Source organism: Acomys russatus, chromosome 13 (assembly GCF_903995435.1).
Source record: "Acomys russatus chromosome 13, mAcoRus1.1, whole genome shotgun sequence".
NCBI lineage: Eukaryota > Metazoa > Chordata > Mammalia > Rodentia > Muridae > Acomys > Acomys russatus.
The window spans coordinates 13,662,406-13,689,900 of record NC_067149.1 but is presented as its reverse complement, the minus strand read 5'-3'; the positions used below and the strand labels follow the sequence as shown (position 1 = coordinate 13,689,900).

Sequence of the window (27,495 nt, the reverse complement as noted above, 5' to 3'; positions counted from 1 at the left end):
GCTCTTAACCTCTGAGCCGTCTCTCTAGCCCAAGTTCAATAGATTTTAAAATATCTTCAAAGAATTCCTTTTAGGTCTTAGAGGTTTGGAATTACTCACTGGGCATCTGCAAAAGGCTTTAAGATCCTAGCACATCTGTTGAATTTGTCAAATCACTAGGGTATTACAATTTGGTTAAAATTTGAATTTCTTAAGTTTGGTGTACTGTTCAAATAACTTCTTCCAAAACCAGACATTTAAATTTTCTCTTTTGGGTATATAATTATATTGTTTTGACAGTGCACTGAGTGGTTTCTCCTACCAAAGTTACAGAATAGACTGATTTCCCTCAAGCAGCCCCTTTCTACCTCTACTGCGCCGACAGCTCGCATACAACAAACATGAAAGTACATGCTCGCACTGTTGTCTTGTGCTATTTAGAGAGTCATGAACTCTTGAAACCATGCAGTTCCCTGACACATTCATCGCTGGGGAAGTCAGGTCAGGACCTAAGAGAGGGTACGAACCTAGAGCTATGAGCTGATATAGTGTCGCTCACTGGCTTACTCATTCATGCTTTTCTCAGCCTGTTCTCTTAGACAATCCAGCGCTACCCTAGGGCTTTTCCTGTGGGCTAGACTTTTCCACATCAGTCATCAATCAAGAAAGTGCCCTACAGATTTGCCTATAGGCCAATATCTTTTTTTTTCTCAAAATTTTTATACTTCTATTTTTACATATACATTTACATTATTACACATAAATAAAATAAACTACATACAGCAAGAAGAACCACAAAACAATTAGGAATTATATAAATGTTACATTCTTAGTGTTTTGGCTATTTGTATTTGGCAGCCTTGAAGAAAACATCTTTCCTATCTTGGTGAGTCTAAAATTCTCAGTGAAAATCAGTATCTATCATATCTCATTGCTATCAACTTAAAACATCTATCTATACCTAAAAACTTCTTAACCCCTAAACAACTAAGCTTAATTGTAAGACTAAACTATCCAGTTTTCAGCCCCATCAGAGACTTGAGAAGGAATAAAACTAATTACCTGAGTAAACAGGAAGTGCAGTCTTATTGATGCATTTTCTTTTTTAAGACTACTTCTTCCCATGTGACCCTAGTTTGCATCAAGTTGACATAAAAACTAGTCAATACAGTTGGCCCATTGTCAATTGGACACACAAATACATTGCTTATTAAGTAATAGCCTTTCTTTTCTTGTTTATCCCCTTATCTTAATATCAATATCTCATTATAAAACATTACAACTTTTAAAGCTTCTGCCGACTTGAAAAAAATTCAGACACTTAAAATGTCTCAGTCTCTAAAATGTCTAAAGAACTGGGCACAGTTGCAATCAAACTGAATCAAACCCACAATTCAACAGTGTAAGAAGGTCAGTGTTTGATGTCTGGCATTTGCTCAAGATCCTCTGGGCTCCAAAGGGTCGGGGCGACTGCTCTGGCTCTGCCTTCAGCACTATACTGTTTGTTTCCTAGCCTCAGGCAACTCTACCATCCTTGCTGGTTGACTATGGTCATGGTATCTCCAAAAGGTTGGGCTTTTCCCTGCAACCAATAACCTCTCCTGACCTCTCATGATGCCAAACCATACATAGCTGCTCTCTGTGATTCTTTGAACCTTAAACATCAGTACCACTGGGAGGACTCTTACACGTTATGAAGTTAGGCTGCCAGCATGAGATGCAGCCGTGGCTCCCTCTGGACCACAGCTTCTAAGGGCTGACTCTGAGGAAGTACTCACAGCTTTATGCCCTCAGTGATGCCGGTTTCTACTTAATCGTCATTAACTTGTAAGCTCTAACTAACTAGCATCAATTGTCCCAGTAAAGCAAAGGTTTTTAAAGTAAATAGTTCTGATCTCTTCAATTACAGCCAATTCTTCAGCCACAGCTTACCAAAACCACAGGTTCTTAAAGCTCAAGTTATCAAATTGTCCTATTGCAGTCTTTAAGGTACTCTCAAACTTCCGGTTGAAACCTTATAAGCCAGGACTCCGTCTTCTGCATCGTTTCAAGATTCATAACTAATAAGTTCTAATGACAGCTCAGTAAGCCTCAAACACTCAATTACTTCTCTAAAACTTCCAGAGTCCTTCCACAGGCCTCCGAATATCAGATGGTCAGGTCTGCACAGTCATATCCTACAACCTGGTACCAGTTTTTGTCTTAGGGGAGGAAAGATTTATTTTAGCTTAAAACTCTGAGGTCACAGTGCATCATCTAGAGAGTCAGGGAAGGGACTGAAGGCAGGAGCCTGGAGGCTGGAACTGCAGCAGAAGCGTGGAGGAGTGCTGCTGTGTCATCCTCAACTGTTGTCCCATAGTGAGCTGGGCCCTCCCGTAGCAATCGTAAGCCAAGAAATGCCTGAGGGCTGGAAAGACGGTTCAGCAATGTGGCTGCTTTTGCAGAGGACCCAGGTTCTATTCCAAGCACACACATGGCCGCTCACAACCACCTGTAACTTCAATATGAGGATGTCTGATATCCTTTTCTAGCTTCCACGGGCACTGAGTGTAAATGGTGTACATGCATACATGCAGGCAAAACACATGTGCATAAACTAAAATAATAAATAAAAACAGTTAAAAAGGAAAATGCCCTGCAGACTTCCTCCAGCTCAATTCTGTGGAAGCATTTTCTTAAGATTCTTTATTCCCACATAACCATAACTTGTGTGAAGGTGACATAGAAACTAGCAAGCATGCTTATATTGTTCTTCTTAGTGCCAGAAATCGCTTGGAGATAGTTTTGTACATTTGATACTGCTAAATCACTACTTCATGAAGTAGGACAAATGGTTTTTATTTTGTATCTTAAATAATTTTCAAGTGTCTACAATGGATTTAGTGACTTGCTTTCATTAATTCTTACATTTACAGCAGCCATTTCCCAAAAAGTTTCCTTTCTCTGAATTTGTGCCAAAAGTTTACAACCAGATTAAAGAATTTATCTACGCCTGCCTGAAGTTTTCAGAAGATCTTCATCTAAGGTATCACATGAGACACTGGAAGCAGTCCAGTGCTGCTTCCCTCTCTAAATATACACTTTGTAAAATGCATGCTACTCTTCAGCTGTGAGTTCCGAAGCCTTGGTATAGGCTTTCACTGGGGGGTCAGTGTTTTTATAGTGATGGTGAAAGGAAAAAACCTTTGAATGACATAACAAGTATATATTACATTTTAAACAATTCACTGAAAAATTCCTGGAAATTGTAGTTTAACTTACATTTACGATTCCATTCTGGTTGATTAAAATGTTACAGTGAGAATGGGGCAGTTACAGTCTTCAGCGCCAGGGTTGCTGTTCTGCTCTGTGTCTGTCTCCACCACAGGCTCCTTGTTGGTTTGCTCATTTATTGGTTAGTCTGCATATGTTTTGGCAGACATGTAGTTGGCTGCTCATTAATAGTAAAGGTATTAAGAAGCTAAGAGGAAGGCCTTTATATCCAAGGAGGAGCTTATCTACCCGAGGACCAGGACAGCTGGTGTTAAGTGCTGCAGAAAATCAGGGTATACACAGCAGCCACGATGCTCAGAGCAACAGTGCCTGAAAAGGCTCAACACTGCATCTGTATCTACACTTGATAAATTTACAAAAAGACTCAGTGAACAGAACATATCATGTGTCAAGCTTTTCTGAAATAAGTATAATTAGGAGTGAGGTTGAATCACCTGTTTTTAACCATTCTGCTACTTTGGGTTGAACATGGCTCTCCTGGTGCACTAGGCAAGTGCTCTGCTACTGTGATGTCACATTCAGATGCCGAGAAAAGATCTTGCTGAATTGCCCAGCATAGCTTTGAATCTCATCTGTAGCCCACACAGGCCTTGAAGTTTCTGTCTTTCTGCAGTGGCTTTCTGCTGATTACATTCTTCCCATGAAAAGGATGATACTTGGCAATTGTACAGTTGAATTTCCCATCTAAAACCAAGATTAGTATTAAAGAAAAGCCCTCTTGAAATCAGGTTACTTTTGAAAGGTGAATAGCAATATGTTTGTAGCCCCACAATCCTCCCCTCATACAGCCAGTGATCAGATGACCTCACATCAGAGGTCAGTGTCTAAGGTCTTATTATGTATGTTACTGCCAGGAAATGATTTCAAGTAAACTGCAAAATGTCCTTTTGTCACTTAATTTTTGAGGGAAGGGTAATATTGAAATAATGTGGGTAAATTATTTAGATACTTTTTATTTGAATCCTATGTTCTTGAATGAAACTTTTTCTTAATATTATTTAGAGTGCCCCCCCTTTTTTTCTTTTTGAGAATTTTATTAAGTTGTTTGATCCAAAACTTCCTGTGCTGAGTTTCATATCGACAATTTAAATGAAATATTTCCTCAACTTGAAGGAATTTTGCATTTGCCTTTTTCTACTGGGTTAACATTGCCTTCCACCTCAAAAGATATGTACCCTGTAATTAGGAGTCAGTTACCACTTCCTCCATTAGAACTGTCTTAGTTCAAATAGACTTAGTTTGCCATGTGGAAAATGTGTATAACAACAGTTCTCTCAAACATAGTGTCACAAAGTCAGAGAAATATCAGATGGAGATTTCTTATGCAGCATTAAAAAATAATTGTTTGTATGAATATTTTCTCTTCCATCAGACAGTTTTAAAAATGATTATACATTATGAAAGCTGTGCCAGTGATAAATTCTGAATGCATGCAGCTATTCTGAAAGTTCTTATTATTACAGGGGGGTTCCTATAATAAAATGATATCCTGACATTTAATTAAAAGTACAGTGCACACATAGATTTTATTTTTCTTCACATTGTGAAAGTAAATCTTTGTAAAGAATTTTGGTGTGTTTTGGCTTTCTAAACTTAAGAAAGGGGGGGGGGAGGGAAAAGAGTGTGGAGGCTGTGTTGTCTGAGTAAGTGCTTCCATTGCTGAGCATCTCTGAGGCAACTGAGAAGGGGAGAGAAGTGTTTTAAGAGAGCATTAAAGTTACTTTGAAATAACACTTTACCACAGTCTAAATAGCTGCCGTCAAATCCAACAGCAAATGTTAGACTGTGAAGACAGAGGAGCTCTTCTTCATTGCTGGTGGGGTGTAAATTAATATAGCTATTATGAAAATCATCTTGGAGGTGCCTCAAAAATGAAAAATAGAGCCACCATGTGACCCAGCTATTCCTTATTTATATCCCCAGAACGTCACGTCCTGCCACAGAGATACTTGCGCACCCATGTTCACTGTGCTCTCCTCACTGTTGCAAGAGACAGAAACCAGCCTAAATGTCAGTCAGCACATGAATTGTCAATTAAAAATCTGGTGCATGTAAGATAAGGATACTATTAACCTCTAAAGAAAAATAAAATCAAGAAATTGCAGGAAAATGGATCTATTTAGACTGTTTAATTTCAAACGGGGTCGCTCACTTCTCAGAACAAAAGAAGACTTTGATGGTCTCACTCATGCAGACTCTCGCCTATAACGCTGCATTCATCTTTGTAAACAAATACACTTGTGTAGTGTAGCACACAGAAGGAAGACTGAAAGGGGCAGGTTTTAGGTGATGAGGAAGACAAATGCAGGTAAAAAGGATGCAAACTAATTATTATTTTTTTGTTTTAACTCTGTCATAGGTGTGTGCTTGTATGTGTGTGTGTGTACATGTGCATGTGTGTGTGTGTGTGTATGTTGGATGTGTAAGTATGTCAAGTATAAAATTTAAAGTGAAGTTCCACAGCTCAGAGTGCAAGGTAGCCAGCATTTTCTTAAAGTATTCAAATGTGAAAAATAAAAAAATAACTAAGCAGAGTTCTGTAGATAGATTTTTTTTTTTTTTTCAAATGAAGGCAAAGTAAGCTTTTATCAGAATAAAGTCTCAAGGTGTTTGTAAATTACTTGGAGTACTTCCTGGCACTCAGTACTGACTAGGTGTTACTGCTGCTTTTATCACCGCTGCTGCTGCTGCTGCTATTCTAGCTACAGCTGTCACTATTGCAAGAATGCTGGGCCTGCTCATTTGTCAGCTCTGGTTTCCTGGGCTGTAACTGAGCTCATCCTTTATGTTTCAGCTCCACTGAAGTTGATGACATGATCCGTAAGTCTACAAACCTGTTGCTGACCAGGACTCTGAGCAACTCTCTGCAGAACGTCATTAAGAGGAAGAACATTGGCCTTACTGAGGTAAAGTAGCTCCTAGTGACGAGGACCACACCAGATGTCCTGTGCATGCACTTTGCCTGCTTTTATTATTGATGCCAGGGTCATAGCACTCGTGTCCTTTGGCCCATGTTAGACTTCCTCGGCTTTTATTGGTTTTGATGTCTTCTGGATGTGAGTGGTAAACTGTTACTTGTTTAGCGAAAGCTTGGTGATTTGTCATTGAAGTGTGAGAGAGGAAGGTAATGACTTACTGCCTCTCCTGGTAAAGGGAGAAAAATCCTTTTAATCATTTGTGGCATAGTATAAACTGAAGGTTTGAGTTACGGATACGTAGTCCTAAAATTTTGAAAGTTATGAGATTTCTTTTCCTTTGGAAATTAGGGTTTCATAGTCACATCACACCTTGTCTTCACTGAAAGAAGGTACTGTGCCCAGAGTGGGAGCTTAGGTTAGGGAAAGTTCTTCAGGAGAGGAGGCTGCAGGCTGTGTTCCTTTTAGAGCTAGTACAGATTTAATGTCAGTAGCTCTAGGAATAAAGAACATTTCTGACTGCATTAAGTCAAAGAGTATGGTGAAATTTATCAAGTGGTTAATATTAGCATCCCATGCCGAAGACAGTGCAGACCAGCGAACGCTGCCGTGGAGAAGGAACTTCAGAGGAATGACACTGACTGTGAGGGAGTTATACTACAGCAGTTTCTCGAAGCTGGAAGTCCATGGAGCCATGGCTTAGGGTCCTCTCCTCGTTCTTCTGAGTCTGCTTTCTATGTTTTGGGATAGAATTGTCATCATTCACTCTCTGTATCTGAAAATGGCCTAGCCTTTTCCTTTACCAGGGAGCCTACAAACAAGGAAAGGTGGGGGTAGGGGTCAGACCCTCTTCTGCTGTCATTAAATGATTGTGTTGCTTCCTTTCTGAATCTCAACTGGGGGAGACCATTTATACTTTGTCAGCTCTATCGTTACAATGATTCTTCTCCCCGAATCAGTTGATTTAATTATCTTGTGCCAGAGAGGCAGAGATTTATAGCTCTGGTTTGGTGTCAGGGAGCACTCAAGTGATGGAAACTCGTTGACAACATGCGCTTTGACATCCTCCTTCAGCAAGTGATTCAGTGTGGAAACCTCCACATGAGCTGCCCCTGCCAGTCTGCCTTGTCTATAGCACACCACCGCTCGCTCTTTCTCTGTGCTTTGTCCATGCCGTCTTCCCCTGTCCTTCTTGCTGCTTTCCTGCTTTTCTTGCTTCCACTTGCTTCATACTACCTTTTACTTCTAGCTCCTGCTTCAACTTGCTGTCTCAAGCCTTGTGTGATACCTGTTTGACTCAGCAAGTGCATCTTCTCTTCATGAGCTGCTTCTTCCAGGTCTGTGGAAAAGCAGTTGATGACTGTATATTTGTACCTTTACCCAGACTTTTTCCTTCCAGTGCTGCCCCTCTGATCCGTAGTGTGTTTTTGGGAAATGACTGAGCTTCATGTTGAGGCATCACGTGTTTCATTGCATTGTTTGAGGATTATAAGTGAGCATACTAAGTATTTAGAATGGTGTTCAGGCCATAGAGGATACCAGTACCTCCTGCTTGCTATTACTAAGCATTCTGAGCATGCAGGCAGTGCTTGTCAGGTCTACTAGATTTTTTTTAAACAAGATGTCCTATTATCAAATGTGTTTCTATCAAGATGTAGTCTCAGTAATACTATACCTGATGCTTTACTATTTGTTTTATTATTTAAAATGTATTCACTGTATTTTTTTTATCCGTATTGATGTTAATATCTCTGTTTTGAGCTAAAAGTCCGGGAGTATGAGTAATTTTAAGCTCTACACCAGAAATTAGCTCAGCATAAGCTTTGAAATAAAAATTGAAAAGGTTTTCTTCTAAAAGAAAAACTGAAGGAAGCTTTGTTTCTTTGCTCTTTTTGTTATTGCAACCATTAGAACCAAAGGCTGGTCCTGGCAGCCTTAGCAAGTGGGGCTCAACTACCCATGCTGGCTTGTTCAGTCAAAGGAACAGTAATAGTGGAAGCAGAGAAAGGAGATTGATTCAGTATGGCCACATTGGGAAGAGGAACAGAGCGTTCCAGTGACCTTCAGGTTCATATTCGGGGCCTTGCCCGAGGAGTATGCATAACTTAGTAGCCTCTCCTCATTGACCCAGTATTGTCTGAGCTTCTTCTGCAGGAAGTCCTATGAAATCTCTCACCAGTCTTCCATAGCATGTGGTTATTGGGGAGAAATTCTTGTACTTTGAGGCCTCTTATCTCAATAGTCTGATACCTGAAAGGAAACTATAAATGTCTCCCTTTGGAATATCTTTTCCCCTACCAAGATAGGTAAATTTTCACAATAAATTAATTTAAAGTGCTGTAACTGGCCTGGCAGAAATCAGATATGTGTTGGTAGGGCCTAGCTAACATGCAGACTTAGAGTTGTGGTCATAGTAGCACATAAGCAGACCTGAAGCAACTGCTTTTGTTCTGTTGTAATTTAGACAGGTGACCAGCTATGTCCTGTTATGTCTCACACACCAAATACCACCCACCCCATCCCCAACAGCAGGGCCAGTGCTCATATTAGTTATGCTAAGATACTTTATATTCAAGTCAATATTTTGAACAGAGTCTTGGAAATTGGAACTAGTAGTCCATTTACTTTGGTATTTTTGAGCCTGCTGGGATGAGAAGGAGATAAAAATCCCTTATAGTCTTAGGTTAGTGCACTCTTGGGAATGAGACTAGTGTTGCTACAGGTATTTGGTTTTTGTCTCCTTAGAAATTGAGCAGTTAGGAGCCATTAAAATATGTACGTCTCACCTTATAGCTTTCGGCCAATCCAAGATGTTTTGGGGTGGTAAATTCTCTGCTTCTGGAAACAAAACAAAAGTAGATCTAAGAAATATATGCATATAGAAATTTATAGTTGAGAACTAAATCCTGCTAGGGATGCAGGGCTGGTGCTATTTAAGATGAACACATTTCTTTTCTGGAGTTGTCCAGAAGAGAGTACCTGCTATGGTTCCTCGGGTCCCCTGGGGGTGTGTAGGAGGAGCTTGGCAGTGACTGCCATAGGGCACTCTGTGCTAAGGCTCTCTCATATTTACTTTCATACTAGAAAGGATAGAAGGAAAAACTTCTTGTTCTTAGTGGGATTTGTTCATTTATTTTCTTCATATGAGGTGGGTTTTTTTGTTTTTATTTTTGTTTTTGAGATGGAGCCTTGCTATGTAGTCCAGGATAGACTCAAACTCTCAGTTTTTATTCTTCAGAGTCCTAATGGATTGTTACTACAGTGGTGTCTATCATTTAGTTTACAAGTTGCTGTTTACACTATAATTTTTTCTTTGCTGTACTGTTCTCATAGCACTTTATATGAGAGATAATGAATATCTAGTCTATTGCTAATTCTGTGTCCTTGAAACAATATAATGATACCACGGAAGGAGCTCAGACTCTGATGATAGTCTATGTCTCAGAGGGCTTTGTTTCATTGTCAGTTCAAGGCTAGCCTCTAACGCCTCTGCCTTGTAAGGTTAGCCTCTAAAGCCTCTGCCTTGTCAGGGTTGTAGAAGCTGTCATTCAGGAGTGGAGAGCACGAGACCTCATTAACAGGCAGAATTCCCTCTGAAAATGACATGGCATGTGCTATAATCCTGGAATGTTTTAATAGTCTATTCCGTGCTTGGCAGTGAAACACTTGAAGAGTGACTGACAGCCCACTGATGCAATTCATGGTGATCTCTTGTGTTGACAGATCTTTTTAAAGTCATGATAAATTACTACTGTACCCAGCACAGCCGCCTCCTTTTTCATTTTTTTTAAACTGCCAAAATCCTGCAAAACAGAACAATTTTCTTTTTGACTGCCACCGGTTTTTTTTTTTTTAAGTTCTATAGCATGACATGATTCCCCTTATTATTAGAATTTCTTTTGATAGACAGAATGTGTTCCTTATAGGTAATGCTAGTTTTAAAATGGAAATCTCTAGTTCTCCAATTTAACTCTCTTTCATTTCTGACGTTTACATCACGACAACCTTGCCCCAGCTACTTTTCCTCCCCTTCAGCCCTTTCATTCTTCCTGAGGGACTGTTGAAGCCTACTACTTTTCGGGGGAGGGGTGCCATTTTCTTTAGTGATGTAGGTACCAATAAGTTGCCCTTGCTTCAGTAAATTACCTCTGACCTAAATTGGGCAAGAAATACTAATTACTCAGTGGGTCACACACAAAATGAAGACATGGAAGTTGGGGTGTGTGCTTGCTGGAGAGAAGGGCTCCAGTTAAAGAAGAAGATGCTGGGGGATTGAAAGAGTGAAAATGCCTAAGATTTGTTATATAATTGTGTGAAAGTCATACAATTTATATATAATTTTAAAGAGAATGATTTGATTTAGATAAAATAAGGGTTAGTGTGCTTTTTATCCTTTCAGAGAGAAACAGGATCAACAGAATGTAAGGAATTGCTCAATTTAGGGGATATGTTTTCTTCCAGAGTATTTTAATGTTAAAGGGCTGGTGTTTGGGGTGATTTTGTAGGAGACATGACAGTAGACTTGTATCCAGGATACCATCTCTGAACTCATACTTTAAATGATTGGCAAGGGGTTCTGGACAGATTTTCACTGTCTTGTGGCTTCTGAAGAGTAAAAGAAAGTTGGTCTTAGTTATGGTTCATCTTTTCATCTGAGGGAATCTCTTACAGCTGCATCTTGGTACTTTTTGTTAGTGTCTCAAAAGTACCTGTTTGCCCAGTTCTTCAGGCAGACCCAACATAGAGTTGTAGGTTGCTTTATTCATTACTTAAGAGCTATTGGTAGAAGCCAGCGTTCATGTCCTGAGAGTGACCTATGTTTCTGCCCAGTGCTGGGTGTTAAAAAGGAGATGAGTTTGCACTTTCTGGTTATAGACCTACTCATAGTTTGTTTGATATTCCACAGAACCATTGAGTGGTCCTTTGTAGTTTTTATTTTAAGCCAAGCCTATACAAAAGTAGTAGGTTTTTCATTAGGCCCAAAGGCCCAAAGTCACCCATCTCTCTACACTGACATTCCCCCATCTGTCCCAGCTTTGCCACCACACATATTCTCATAAAAATGAAAAATAAAATACAGGGAGAGAAAGAAACCATCTCTCCAGTAGACTGTGAAGAGCGTGAACAGTTTCAGAGTTAAGGAGCAGTGGGAATGACCTGCCTTTCCCTCTTCCCCCTCCTGCCTCGACCCCTCTTTCCTTTTTCAGAGTGTAACTCCAAAGTAATTTCAGATCAGACATTCAGTCTAATACTCACCAACTGCTACACTGCAGGGCTGCCATCCTACACTTCTGATAAAAGGCAGATGACCTGGCTGTTAGTTCCACTTAACTTACATGATTGAAAGAATGCTGTTATAGTAACTTGGAAATGATTATTATGCTCATTTGACCAGTTTTGAAAAGATGATATAACAAAATGAAATGTGAAATTCTTATATTCTCTCTTATCTTTCTCCCTATACAATGTAATGAGGGTGATTTTTATTTAGCAATGCTTGTGACTGTAATTGTGTGTGTGCTGGAAACAGAACCAAGGCCTCACTATTCCAAGCACTGACTCCAGCACTGAGCCACACCTCAAGCTTCGCAATGAACCTCACTAATATTCCTTTGTATAAGAAGAGAGGAACACTAATTATAACAAAATATTTAATGTTCATAGTGACTATCTTCTTTAGAAGTTATTATTTATATTTTATATCTGAAGAAACAGACTGATAATATTGGGAAAACTCTGTCAAGATCAAGGATTTTGTTTTCTTTCCCTTCTGTGTTCAGGTTTTTCTCTTATGAACTAAGCTAGGTTGTTGGCTTCTCACAATTTGTCTAACATGTCTGTGCTCCTCAGGCCTAATTTTGAAACATCCTTTGCTTTTTCAGTTATACTTATTGCTTAACAGGATGTTTATTCTTTTGATTCATTTGGTAATTGTATTTCATTAAGCCTAGCAGCCTTTTTTTGAGACAGATTTTGTCTTTGAAGCCCTGGATGTCCTGGTACTCTCTGTTTATACCAGGCTGGCCTCAAACTCAGAGATCTGTCTGCCTCTGCCTCCTAAGTGCTGGCTCAAAGGCATACACTACCACTTTTATAATTAAAGTAAGATACAGACAGACAGACAAACAGACACAGGTAAGAGTAAGAGAGAGGGAGGGCCAAGGTAGGTCTGTCTTTTTATATATGGCAGGGCCACGCCCCCATGGCAGGTAGGCAGTGACATCACAGGTAGGCAGATTGAAGCAGAATCCTAGCATTCGTCCCTTTTCCTAGAATATAAAAATGAGGAGCGTCAAGTTGTTTTTTATATAAGGTAAGTTGAAATATATAAATGTAGGTTCATTGGAAGCAGCTTTTGGCTGCCATGTAAGGGGGAAAGAGAGAGAGAAAAAAGTAGTAACAAATTGTCCAGATTATATGGTGAAGAGGAAGGAAAAGCTCTTTCCTAAAAGTTTAGGGTAGAGGGCATGGTATGTCAGCCATGTCTTGCAATAGATAGCGACTGAGAGGTGCTGGGGGAACCTGGAGCTGTCTTTCCAGGGCCTGGAGCACACCATTTCAACCTTTCGTAAATGGATAAGGGCCGAGGTAATCGTCTTAACTACCTCCTATTGAGGCAGTGACAGGGGCTAAGAGGCTGAAATGTTGGCCAGGTTCTGGAAGAACAAGCTGTTGCATTTGCTGTCCAGGGTCTGGGAACATCTGTGGCTGGGAGGGGCAATGCAGGTCCAGCTGACATGAGCTGTGAGGTTGGACTGGAGCACTGTGGGTAGCTGCTTTGGCAATGTCCTGGATGTAGGAAGTCTAGCAGGATACTGGAACATATATGTGGACAGAAGACAATGTAGGTTAGGGAGAAAACTCCCATTTGGTGTACATTTGGATCTCTTGGGAGAACAAAGAGGAAAAGCTTGAAAATAAGGAAAGAGACAATGCTTGAAATTTTTGGGAGAGCAAAGAAAAGGTTTGAACATGAAGGACTTCCTTCCATTTTACCCAATTGCTGGCAATAATTAAAACGGTTTAGTTTGGATCTGTCCAAGATTGGTTGCAGCCATAATGTGGGCATAGGGATTTGAAATTCTCAGAAGGCATCCCAGAGGAACCTGACAGTTGCTCTAGGAGTGAGGTTTAAATTTGGTCTCTTGCATATAATGAGGGCTGGGAAGGGCTGGGAGGCTGGGAAACCTCCCATGCTAGATGCTGGCAGTGTGAATGTGTGACCCAAGTCTGAGGTTAACACAGACCTGCGGCGTTGCCCTGGGTTTGGTGAGGCTGCTGAATCTAAGAGACATCTGTACTCCACGAAGTCAAGGAGCTTCAAGTCTGAACTGTCTATAGCTCCTGTGCTGGCTGAACCTCCAGTGGCTGGGCACAGAGGACAAGCCTGCATGTGGGTATTTTGACATTTATAGGTCAGTCTGCCCACAGGCAAGGCTGTGTGGCTGGTGTCCCTTTTTGGCTGCAGCAGCTGTGGGACCAGTGTCTCTTTTTTGGCTGTATCTGAAACAGTTCCCTGGCAGAGCTGGCTCAGACTGGACCCTGGTGGGAGGGGGAATTGTAGGCCTCTGTTTTCTCAGGGCAGTAGCTAAGGCCTGGAGCATACTTTTTTTTGTTTTTGTTTTGTTTTTGTTTTTTTGCTATAGCTGAGCCTGTTGGGAAGGCACCTCTCAGGTTTTAGAGATTTTAAAATTACTTTTAACAGTTCCTTCCTACATGGAGGTTTAGGAACCATCCTCAACCTTATAGTTAAGATGGGGAGACCGCAGTCTATCTTAAGAATACTTAGATAGACAAACTTTGTTTATACTTTATCTTAATCATTAAAGACTAAGACTTTAGGTTTTATCTCTGTTAAGTTGGAATCTGAAAAGTATAAACACAGTCCATAAAGAGAGCAGAACAGTTTTCTGTATGATCAATAACATCACATCTATAAAATAAGGATAAATATGTTTATAAGACAATGATTTAAGTTTTAACATTATAAAAAAAATCAATGTTAATACAGCAGAACATGGTAGAATAATTTTAAAAAATCATATCAAGCCCATTAGCCAGGAAGCCTGTAGTTAAATCCCGGGTAGCTGGTAACAGGAGGAACAGTATTTATTTACTTGTCTAAGAATTAGTAAAGACATAAATGAGAAAAAAAAAACCATTTTGAATCAGGGTAAAAGCATAACCTTAAACATGTGAAAGTCAAAGTTAGGTAACCATTGTATTTGAAGCTAAGCAAGGTTTTGAATAGGGTTGATGAGCGTATTTATGATAAACAAAGATGGTGGTTAATCAAGTTGTTGCTCTTAAAGATGGCAGTTAGTCATGTAGTTGCCCTTAACAAAGATGGCGGCTAGTTATGTGGCTGCCCTTAAAGATGCTCCACCTCCTCTGTCCTGAACCAACATGGCGCCTGCCAAGTGTTGTCAGCAACCAGTGGAGGGCAGATTTAAAAATGCTATCAGGCTGAACCAAGGACAAAACATGCAACCATCATCAAACCCCTACCCAGATCCAACCAAGGGACAGAACATTCTCCACAGTTAAGTGGAGACTGGGGACTGACTTTCACAGGATCTCTGGTGCCCCATATTTGGCCATGTCCCTTTGTTGGGGAGGCCCAATGGCACTCAGAGGAAGGATAGCAGACTACCAAGAAGAGACTTGATACCGTAGCACCATATTCAGGGGGAGGAGGTCCCCCTCAGTCACAGTCATAGGGAAGGGGAATGGGGTGAAAGCGGGAGGGAGGGAGGAATGGGAGGATGTATGGGATGGGATAGAAAATGAGATGTAATATGAATTATTTTATTTTTCAATAAAAATGTGTTTAAAAAAAATGCTATCAGGCTGCCATGATGTTCAGCTGTTGTAGCAGCCAGCACAGAGGCATGCTTGTACAGCAGGCTGCAGTGACCAGGCAGGGGTTTTGCAGCCAGGGAAGCACTGAGGCAGCATTAGCTCCAGGTTCTCTGCTGACCCTGTCAGCTCCATGCAGCCCAGTGCTGCTAGCGAGGCAGGAGTAACCCAACAGTCCCCGAGACGAGTCCCCCAAAACCCCAGAGCTTGGAGGCTAGGGTCCTGGAGTGGCAGCCTCTGTGGCAGTAGGAGCAAGCAGTGGGGCTGCAAACGGTGTCACACGGGGCTCCAGCCAGGTTGCTGAAGGAATCACGTGTGTACCAGTGCATGCCTGGCAGAATACAGCCAGCTCAAAGTCACTCCCAGCAGAGGGACCCAATATTGGTCACACTCTGTGGTGGGTATTTGCTTACCAACAGTAGACGGTCTATCAGGAGCAATGGCAATGGTGGGGCATTCAGACTGTAGCCGGGTCACCACTCAGAGTCCAAGCCAACAGCAGTCTGCTGGTCCATACTGTGTATTCCTCAAACAGCACATGACAGAGCGAATCACCTGCGCTCCACTGTGGGTCCAAGGAGAGATCAAAGCAGCAGAAATTTACCTCAGCTTAGAATCTAGGACTGAAGGTATGGCCATGACGGGTTCAGACAGGAGTGAATGGAGATTTAGAATGAAGTTTGGAACAGGAGGAAATGTTTGTGAGAAGTGTGCTAGATAGTTCTAGATAAGTCTAGAAAGGATTCCAGACTTAAGACAATTCTGAAAGAGCCTTCCGGTATAGGGCCACCAATTTTATATTTAAAATAAGATATAAGTTAACAAGGTACCAGAAATAAGATAATAAGATGTCCAATAGAGATTATATTATATGAGGTTTATTAAGTAAGCATGGGGGAAGGGGTATGTGGGGGGGGGGGAAGAAGGAGGAGGAGGAGGAGAAAGTAAGAGAGAGGGAGAGTCAAGGTAGGTCTGTCCTTTTATATACTGGACAGGGCCACGCCCCCACAGGTAGGCGGACTGAAGCAGAAGCCTAACAGCCACCACTCAAATTTGGCCTTTAAAAACAATAAAAGAATATATTTACTATATAGTGAAAAATGTCGCTTTTAATGGGGAACTAGGAGATGCTCCAGGATGTTTGCAGTGTTTTCTTGAGGAGGCTTCCTGTAAGGCAGCCTGTGGAGCACCCTGCTGACTGCTCAAGTGCCTGATGAGCCATCATTTGTGGGTGAAGAGTTGAATGAGCATTGCATGTGCTTACTGTTTTCTAGCTTGTCCAGATAATCATCAATACAACACACTTGGAGAAGTCCTGTAAATACCTGGAGGAATTCATCACCAATATCACTAATGTGCTTCCAGAGACGGTTCATACCACCAAGCTCTATGGCACCACAACTTTCAAGGTAAGAACCCTCTAGCACAGAGCAGGTAGCCATGGGCACAATACATGGGCATAGTCCCTAAGCAGCTTGCATATGGGCCTCGGGGCCTAAGAGAGCCTAAGTACTTCAGATTGGGGAACATCTTTTGTTCCTATAGAGAAGAGAACAAGAGATTTGAGGAGTGGTAATGTTAAAATGTAAACATGACTAGTGCTAGAAAATTTATTTAAAATTGTCTTACTTTCAAAGCACTAATGAGAGAAGTGTAGGTATCTGAAGAGATGGTGAAAGAACATTTTCTGTACGGGCATCTGTTCCTAGGAAATTCATATGTGTAAGTTAGAAGTTCAGGCATCAGAAAAGGGAAAGCATAGCATTGAACTCATTGGCACCTTCAACCAGCTCTATAACTGATATTCATAAGGAGTGTAGTCAAGCAGGAACACAATACTCACTCCTCCGTACAGAGCACTGGCTGACAAAGGATGATTTGCAAGTGGAGTTGGAACATTAGGAATTTATTTGAAAAAGAACTTCTTAAATCCAATGTCAGCTAAAGAAATAAGCAATAAAAATAAGATCAGATTGGAAATCAATCAAATCAAAAGTTGATCCTTTGCCAAAAGTAAAATAAAGTAATTAATTTTTAAAGCCAGGCTAGCCAAGAGAAAAGTAGAAAAAGATACAAATTGCTACTGGCACTACTGATCTCACCCATTTTCATTAAGAGGATAATAAAGAAATATTGTGAAGAATTCTTTTGAAAGTTGATATAATTTAGATCACTTTTTGTGGGAAAATTGTTTTAGCCGCTTTTTATTATCACTCCAAAACACCTAGTATAATCATCTTACAAGAGGAAAGGTGGAGCCACTTGCTCCCAGCACAGAGAGGTGGAGACAAGAAAGGTGAAGGTCTCCCTCAGCTACGTAGTGAGTCTGAGGCCAGCCCAGACTTCATGGAACTGGCATCAAAAACAACTACAACAATCAAAAGAGAGAGAAGTTTATTTAAATTTGCTTTTAATTGTGTGTCTGATTGTGTGTCTGTCTGTCTGGGTATGTGCATGTGAGTGAGTTCAGGTGCCCTCAGAAGCCAGAGGAAAATATTGGACTCCCTGGAGCTGGAGTTACAGATCTTCTTAACACGATCTTGGGAATGAACTCTGATCCTCCTGACAAGTAGCAAGTGCTCATAACTACAGTCATCTCTCCAATGCCAAGAAAAGTTTATTTTGACTTATAGTTTAGTTTGGGAGGATTCAGCCCTTAATTCATTGGCCAAATGCTTTGGGCTTGTGGCATGGCACAATGCATAGACACAGTACAAGAAGAATTTGTGGGGAAGAGGCTGCCTATTCCATGGTGGCCAGAAAGAAAATAAAAAATGATACAGGAAGGAGCCAGGGTTCTCATATCCTCTTCAGGAATGTGCATCCAGTGACGTAATTTCTCCCCGGTAACCCCCATCTCCTAAAAGTTCAACATTTCCCCAATAGTCCTAAAGAATAGAGACCAAACCTGTATTTAACATATGCTTGAGGTTGATTTGTATTAGGTACATTCTGTCATTGCTCACACTTGGGGAAGCACATAATCTGAGTAGCTTTACCTCTTAGAGAAACTGAATCAATAATTGATAGCCTTACAAAGTTGAACATAGTTGGATGCAATGGAGTCACTGGTGAATTCTGAAAAATTAAGGAAGATATTATACCCATTTTCTATAATGCATTTCTAGAAAATTATATCAGAGAATCCTATCAGTTTCATTTCCTGAGGTAACTTGACCTAATATCAGACACACACATAAGAAAGGAAAATGTCATGGGTGTCACGAACATAAACACAACTCTTCATAAACTAGCAAATGTATTGTGGTCAAGTGCTACTCATTTCAGGTCCACAAATGTGCATCAGCATTCAGACATCAGTCAGTGAAAGCCATCATATCAAACAGACTCAAAAGGGAAAGCTGTATCAGTAGATGAATAAAAATAGTCAGTTATGCTAAATTCTCAGCAAAAAAAAAAAATCCAGATGGGGTGGAGGACACTTCCTCCACCTTATAAAAAATATGTAGAAAACCTACACAATAACGTCATACTTGTAATGGTGAGAAGCCAGATGTTTTCCTGCTAAGATCATGAACAAGAAAGCAGAGCTTCCCTCTTATACCACTCCTCTTCACCATCTAACAACACAAGACAAGGAAAGCTGTGTGGAGAGAGAAGGAAGAAATAAAACTCTATTTCTAAACAACATGAGCAACTATAGAAAAATCTTAAGGAAATGACAATAATGAAAAGAACTGGTTATATTAAGGTTCAGGATACAGGGTAGTATAAAACCCGGGGTTTTTTTTTCACATAAATTTTGTTTTTATTTATTTTTAAAATACATTTCTTTTATTATGCATGTATAAAATAAACTACATACAGCAGGGAGAACCATGTGACAATTATGAGTTCCATAAATGTTACATTCATAGTGGTTTGGCTATTTGTATTTGTCCAGCTTGAAGTAAATGTCTTTCCTGTCTTGTTGGGTCTATATTTCTGGATGAAATTCAATATCTATCCTATCTCAACTCTAATAACTTAACTTCTTTATCTTGATCTAAAAAAGATCTTATCCCCTAACCAGCTAAACTTGAATGTAAAACTATACTATCTGGCCTTCAATGCCCCTCAGAGATTTGAGAAGAAATAAAACTTAAATTCCTGAGTGAACCGGCAGTGCAGGTTAACAGCTTCCAAAATGGACAAATTGACTTAGACGAAAACAAAGCTTTCCCCCCTTCATATTAGTAGTGACCAACTATAGTCTGAAGTTTGAAAAACAACCATAATTCTATTTATATTAGTAACAAGAAATAAAACTACAGTATTTAATTATTATTCTTACAAAATACAATTCCTATGAGAACTACAAAACTCTGATGAAAGAAACCAAAGATCTAAGTATTTTTCACATAAATTTGGACAGACAAAACATACAAAATGGATAACACAGTGTTAAAAACTACAGTTAAAGGACTGAGTACTTGAGCTTATTACTATAAGTAAAGATAGAGACATATAATTTTGGTCAGAAAATAGTCAAATAGTTGAATAATGTGAACTGCTTACCCTAAAACTAGGCACATACATAGGTACTCAACTCATCGTTTTGGAAGAGTAAAGGTAGCTTAATAGAGAATGGAGTGGTTTCCTTTTCAACAAATGTTGCTGGACATTTTTGAAAGCAGCAAAAAGCAACAAGACTCCCAGAGGCAGATCTTACATCTATCACTAACATTACTGAAAACATAAACTCTGTAGTGCACAAAACTACAACCCTTAGCAGGTAGCTTAAGAAGAAACATAGGTGTCCTTGGACTTGGCAGCAGCTTTTTTTCTTAAAGATTCATTTTGGTTACTTCGATTTGTGTGTGTGTGTGTGTGTGTGTGTGTGTGTGTGTGTGTGTGTGTGTGTGTGTGTGTGTGCCACACATGTGTGTGTGCCCTTGGAGGCTAGAAGAGAGTATCAGATCCCTGAGAGCTGGGATTATAGATGGTTGTGAGTTACCTGTGTGGATGCTGCAGCCAACTTCTAGCCTCTGGAAGATCAGCAAGCACAGAGCCTTCTTCCCAATCCCATTGTTCACACCTTTCTATATACAGTAAAAGATAAGTAAGATTTGCTAATAATGAAAACTTTTAAGTTGTACTTATAAGTGCATGCCTGTAATCCCAGCGTTCCAGAAGCCAGAACAGGAGAGTGGGTGTGAGTTACAGGCCATCCTGGGTTACATAGTAAGTGTGAGGCTAGCCTAGACTATATAGCAAGACTGCTTTTATGCTCCTGCTGTCTGGAAATAAACATAAAGTTACCAAATTTATGCTCAGAAAAAAACACTGTTCAGAGAAATATAAAACAATACACAGATTGGAGGAAAATGTTTGTGTGGCTTGTTTCTTAATAAAGAACTTGAGTCTAAAGTACAGAAAAATATGAAACATAGGCAAGTAAAAACAAAGACATCCATTAAGTTTGCTGGAGATATGGGTCAGCATTTAAGAACACTTGCTCTTCTCACAGAGGACCTGGGTTTGGTTCTCAGCACCCACTTAGTAACTACTTCTCAGGATTCCAGGGGATAGACAACATCTTCTAGCCTCCAAAGTGTCTGTTCATCCATGGTGAACATACATAGTAGACAGACATTCATACATACAAAATAAATCTTCTTTTAAAAAATCATTGAAATGAACAAAAGACATGAACAAATCCATTATTAAAGAAGCTCTCCAGTGGCCAGTGTTAGTCTGAGAAGATATTCTGCATTGTGTCATTAGGAAATCGCAAATGTAAAAACTGTGAAATGTCTTTACTTACCTCACAACGTCAAATTCGGATGTAAGTGCCAACCTATGCGACCATTTTGGAAGACCATTTTTTCTACTTTCCAAAGCTAAACAGTCTTTACGTGAGCTGCAGCTGCAGCACCTGCTTAATATTACTTGAGTAGGTTGAAACTATTGTTCATGAAAACTTAGTGACTGTTGCAGTTTTTCATAATTGTCAAAACTTAGACGCAACCAGGGGATCATCTGAATTTGACAACTGTGCCTTATCCAATGGAACAATATTCAGTGTTGAAAAGGAAAGAGCTCTTAACACACAAACAGTTGTGTAAAATGAAAGAAGCAGATCTAAAAGATGTTAACAGGACTTGGTACGTGGTGTAAAAGTGTGATCTGAGTCAGAACCACAGCACCTTCTTCAAAGCTGGTCTACAACTGTAACTCTATTGCTGCAGTTACAGAGGCAAGCAGATCTCTGGAGCTCGCTGACTAACAAACCTTCCAATCAGTGAGCTCTGCTTTCAAATAAAAAGTGGATTAAAGGTATAAATAATATGTCTGAAACTATGAGACCACTAGAAGAAACCAAAGTAGAAAAGTTCATGGCTTGTCTTGGACAGTATTTTTTAAAGTGGCCATAAAAGTATAGGCAACAAGAGTGAAAATAGGCAAAGGAGGGTGCACCAAACTGAAGATGTTCTTTCTAACAAGACAAAAGTCCCTAGAGGTAAGAGACTCCCCATCGAATTGGGAGAGCATAGTTCTAGGTCATGTGGTACCTATAAGAAAGCCATCAATACTCAAATTTTATAAAACACTTACAACTCTGCACAGTAATAGAACTGATAGACGAATTTTTAAAAACAAGTCAAGGAATGTCATTAAGACATACAGATGGCTAACAAACATATGACAAAATGCTCAACCGTGCTATCGTGAAGGAAATACTATTGAAACACAATGAAATATAACCTTTTATCTGGTAGAGTAGCTGTTATAAGTAATACAAATGATAAGGATATTTGTGAGAATGGGCACTGTCAATACAAAAGTAAAGTTTAGCCATTAGTAAAGGCAGTGTGGAACATTTTTAAAAATTAAGAGTGGAAACTCTGTATGATTTACTAATTGCGTTACATGTTCTTGCAGCTCTGGTCACCATAGCCTAGATACAGAGTCAGCCTATTATCCATCAGTAGATATATGAAATGGAAAATGTGAAATGGAAAATGGAAACAGAAACACAATTGGATAGTGTTATTGCCTTACAATGGAAGACATTCTTGCCATTTGTAGTATGTTGGCTAATCTTGGGAGACATTGTGTGAAGAGAAATAAACATAGAAAAGCAAATGCTGCATCGTCTTCCATATTGAATCTAAAAATGTTGAGCTCAGTTAAGTAGAGCAAAGCATGGCCACTGAAGACTCTGATAGTCATTAAGTCATTTTAGTCAAAGCACACAAAACTTTTAAGCAGTTCAAGTGCTCATTCTACAGCAGGGAGCTTATAGTTAATAAATGTATCTTGAAAAATTATGGAACGATCTGTTTTAAAAGTTTTCATCACAATCATAATAAATATTTAAGGCAATGCATGCATTCTAAGCTTGAATTTTGTATATTAATTAGCTCATTATGTCACTTCAATCATGCCATCTACACATTCAAAATACTTTGTTGAACATGACAAAAACATATGATCTTGTCAATTAATAAATTTGAAAGCATTCTTCAATTAAATTAATACCATCTTTAGGTATACTATAGACTCAAAAGCATGCATAAGTCAAGTAAGAGAAAAAATAGAAAAGGATAAGTTAAAGACAGATCTAACAGTTGGGAGTTACAGAGCTCTGTCTTTGACTGAAGGGAAGATGGCAGTTGTGCCGTTTAGATACCTGCCTTGATCTGAAAAGAACAGGTGGAGAGTATGGAAAATTCCAATTCCAGATTTCAGTTTTACGCCTTCAACATTTCTGGAGTGAAAGGTGTCCATAAAGCATTCAGATACGTGGGCCATGAACTAGAATGTATTTAGAGCAGATCTGTGTTGAAGACAGACCTGGAAACCGTAGAAAATAAATCACTTAGAGAAATTAAGAAGACTTGAGACTAGAGTGAGTATATGCCATGAGTGAGCCCTACAGTGAAGGTCGTGGGTGGTGGAGTGTTAGGTGGTGTGCTCAGTAGCAATCAAGCAAGCCCAGACTGAAAGATGAGTATCAGATGTGGTAGCAAGTTGTTCGTGGCAGGTTTAGTATTAGAACCCTGATGGTTTTGTCCACAATGATATTCATTTGTCCTGAAAATACCTTTCCTAGAAAATTAAGTTCAAAAATACTTACTAGAGACTTTACTAAGATCATGTGTAAAATGAGTCTCCTATACAGGCGCCACAAAGTTATGTGATCTAGGACTTCTTGGTGCTGTCTTACCACCTTTGTAGGACTATGCTGTATAGATTAGCCTTCAAATGAGCCCTGTGATGAAGGAAGCTTAGGGTTCTGACAGTGACCAGCGGAAGAGGCATATTTACAAGCAGCTGGAGGAATTGGAGGATATAGGCAGCTTGGAAATACAGAAAGGAGCCTTTTTGGAGTCACACAAAGAGTCAAAGTGGGATCAAACTCTGAAAGTAAATTTTCTTTATGATGGAATGAGAAAATAAAGGAAATAGATTGTGTGTGTGTGTGTGTGGGGGGGGTGATTCCTTATTTGTGAAAAAAAAAAAAAAGAATAGCTTTTCTTGCAGATCATTCCAGCCTCCCCTCAGAAAGAGGGAGGTAGACAGTGAGCACGCGCAAAAAAAAAAGGCGGGGGAATGAGAGAACATTCCTTTGTGCCTCCTGGGAGGGCAGTGTTCCTGGTGGCCGATGTGGTTCACACTCCCGGCTGTGGTACTAACTGCATATAGGCATGTGGTGAATGCATCACATACATGTTTTCCATTGTCACCCTAGCCACCTGAATGTGTTTTTCAATTTCCCAGGATGCTAGACATGCAGCTGAAGAAGAGATATACACAAACTTAAATCAGAAGATTGACCAGTTTCTGCAGCTGGCTGACTACGACTGGATGACCGGAGACCTGGACAACAAAGCCAGCGACTACCTAGTCGACCTCATCGCCTTCCTTCGCAGCACGTTTTCTGTCTTCACACACCTTCCTGTAAGTGATCGTGGCTTCCACTTTCCCCTCAAAACAGGAAAACGATGCCTTAAATTGTAGCTTTGCCCAAGTCTTCATTTATGATTTAGCTTGCCAGGGACCTCTTTAATGTCTAAGAGCTTCTAGTAGATGTGTGAACGTTACAGGAATTCTGAAGCCTCCCATATAGCTTGTTTTCAAAGACTTTTGCAGTTTGTCTGTGCTGCAGGTCTTACAACTAAGTTCACAGTCATAAATATAGGACATGACATCGACACTGTAAAGAGCATCAAGGAGACTTGCAGCTAACATTCAAGATCTGTTTCTTTAGTTTTAGAACATCGTTTGACTTTTCTTGATGAATTGAAATTCTTTGATGAACTCACCTATCTTTTTAGCTACTTCATGGTTGTTTATTGATTTTATTAGCTCCAATCATTTAAAGTTATGTTTATTACTTATTATTTATGCACATATTGATGGATTTGATTTTTAGTGAAATGTTCATCCTTCCTAGTATTTTTGTTTGTTGTTAGACACTGTATTTAAACTGCATAGGTTCTGCTTTCTAAGATTCTGCCTTCTAATTATGTTTATTCTTTCCCTTATTGAGTAAGTATATGGGGTGATCCTTAGGCACTTGCTTGGCTTGCAGTCGTTACGCGCCTTTAGCTACCCGGTTGCTAGTGAAGGTGCTGCAGGGCATGGTGAGGGCAGGCCTTTTGATGTCTTCAGCACCAAAGATGACTGCATAAACTACTGCATTTTGGTCTTCTGCCTTCTTCAGGCAGACACTAAGAAAGAGTGTTAACAGTCGACTGATAAACAGTTAAAAAGAGTTAAAAACAACAAAAAACCAAACAAAAACAACATGAAAAACAACTTGTAAGTTGCCAGGCTCTGTGGAACACTGCCCTGCCTTTTCTCTTTTCCTGTAGTCTAAGTGCTGGACCTACTTAATCCTGTGGCAGCAGAATATGAGTCCCTGAACGGGATGGCCATAGGCTGGGTCCTTCATGAGGAATTCTAGAGAGCTTTCTTCTTACATAATTGAATGCCTCAGGAATATGTGTATTCTGAAGTTGCAAATGTGCCCTCACCAACACTGAATCTGTTATCACCTGGATCTAGACCTCCAGGTTCCAGGACTGGGAGAAAAAATGTTGTGTTGCTTATGAGCTACCTGGTCTGTGGTTGTGTTGTTAGCACATCTCAAATGGATTTAAAACTGCCTACCGAAGATTCTCACATACGTGTCCTCTGCCAAGTCTCTGTGTCTGAGGCACTAGAAGACTAAAACCTCACTCTGCCTTTCAAAGGTTTGGCGGAAACCTTTATTTTCCTGAGCTGTCCAGCTTTAGAATTCAACAGATGCCGTAATGGAAAGCTTGGTTTTCAGATGTCTAATTTTAACACTCGAGCCCTTTGAAAGAAAGGGCTCTTCCTGGGACCCTGGGACCTAACTCTGGTTCTCTGTTTATTGCCTATGCTGGGGTTTGGCCAGTGCTGCCAAGGACAGCTGCTGACCCTCAGATGACATTAAAAAGGGTCTGCTGTTTCTGTAATTTTACTTTTAGTCTTCTTTGTTTATAGCATTCTGGTATCTTTAAAGAAAAGAAAGTCTGCTTTTTTACTTCTGCTAGTTGTGCTTAGTAGGAGGAGTGACTTGCAGAAAGTTGTGCTGTTTTATCTCACTTCACTCTGATAACAAGACAAGGCAAATCTAGCACAATAGCACAAGCATATGAAAAAATACATTGGAGCTGGAGAGGTGGCTCAGTGGCTCAGAGCATGTACTCGCAGAGGACCTGGCTTTAGTTCCCAGCACCCACATACTGGCTTACCACCATCTGTGCCAACTTTTGTCTTCTGTGCACCGGTACACACACAATGCTCTTACCTACAGGTAGGCAAAACACTCATATACACATAATAAAAGTAAGTAATTCTTTTAAAAATACAAAGGAAGCTTACACTTATGGGACAAAATAAATTAAAATTGAATGTCAATTGAAAATATTATAGAAAAGAAATTCAGTAACTACTATCTAGGATTTATTATAGAAATGCAAGGATGGTTCTAGATTTTAAAAATTTCTTAATATTTGACTTGTCAAATTACTATGTAAATGAAAGAAAGTATGTTGGCATATTTTATAAGGACATTACATAATATATAATATTATTTCTTGATTTAAAAACAAAACTCACTAAAATATAAAATTATACTTTAATAATAGGATAAAAAGTACTTATTTAGAATTCAGCAGGTAATATAAATGTAACAGGGTTATATTAAACCCATGACTTTACATGAGCATCGGGAGGTTAAAAATGCTTATCACTATTTATTTTAGAAAATTTCTTAAATAAATTTATTAAATTAAACAAAAATTTCTAAGAACAAATATATTTATAGTAATCAGACTCTTTCTTCAGCGTGTTTGAACTGCTAAAACATATCTAAGTTAATTATGAGCACCAACATTTCCTTCCTTGTAGACTTAACACATAATTAGTAGAAAATTGTGAAGAATCCTTCACAGAGTAGCATATAGGTATACCAGGATGGGAATATTTTGTGGTGCAGAGGATTTTTCAAAGACTAACCAAATTATTATGAGCACTAGGCAAATTTCACAAGGAAATCTATTAATTAAATAATGCTAAAGTTAGACACTATTTACTAAATATGTACAAAAATTAAGTGTGGTCTTTACCTATTAGAAATGAAATGCTATTCATCAAACTAAGTTGTATTTTTTAAGACTAGGATAGAATGACATTAAAGGAGTGGAATGCAAAAATCTATAAGTATTTCAAGATCTGTGAAATAATTTCTTTCTCAATAAAAAAATGTTTTTCAATAAAGTTGTCACTACTCTCTGCCAGTTTGGATGAAGATTAAGTCCTTGCTTTCTATATGACAGTGAATTCTAGACTGCTTAAATATTTGAATTTTTCTAAGGAAATATTGAGGAAACAAGATACTTGTAAGTTTTTTGTAACCTGAAAATATGTCCCTGTTCTGAAGTTGATACCAGTGCCTGAAATCGTTAGAAAAACGACTGATAATTTGTGAGCTTGCTACTTACAAGAAAGTGAGGAACTGGAATGCTTCTCATTGTGAATAGTACTTGTGATGTGTGCTTCCTCTCACACACTAAAGTGTACAGCTGATAGGGCAGTTTTCACAGATCACACTTGAGACTTACAAAATAGTATAAGAGTTCTATATTGTTTGGGCTAATTTCTGGTGCACATCCACACACATTAATCACTGTGTTCTATGTAGTATTGTATAGTCCTTGGCTTAATTATGCTTTTCTATGTGCAGCTTTTGGGTTTTTAGATTTTCTTTCTGGGATTTTTTTCTTCTATGTAAAACATTTGATGTCTTTTTAATCGTGGTAGGGTGGGTAGGTGATACTTAGAGATACATTCTTCTCCAGAATTTCTAGGTCTTTGAGATCTAACTTTATGTCTATTTAAAGCAGCACTTTATTTAAGATTGATTTTTCAAATGAATTTCTTTCCTTTCCCTTCCTTTCTTTCTTTCTTTCTTTCTTTCTTTCTTTCTTTC

General features: G+C 39.4%; 1 protein-coding gene across 1 annotated transcript in view; it reads left to right on the top strand.

The window, feature by feature from the left end:
• Positions 1 to 27,495, top strand: part of Exoc6b (exocyst complex component 6B) — a 440,601-nt gene that overhangs the window by 229,328 nt on the left and 183,778 nt on the right. The window contains exons 15-18 of the mRNA XM_051154822.1: positions 2,895 to 3,004; positions 6,047 to 6,158; positions 16,301 to 16,435; positions 23,754 to 23,933. Coding sequence (XP_051010779.1) covers positions 2,895 to 3,004; positions 6,047 to 6,158; positions 16,301 to 16,435; positions 23,754 to 23,933 — 537 coding nt within the window. The remainder of the gene's footprint in view (positions 1 to 2,894; positions 3,005 to 6,046; positions 6,159 to 16,300; positions 16,436 to 23,753; positions 23,934 to 27,495) is intronic.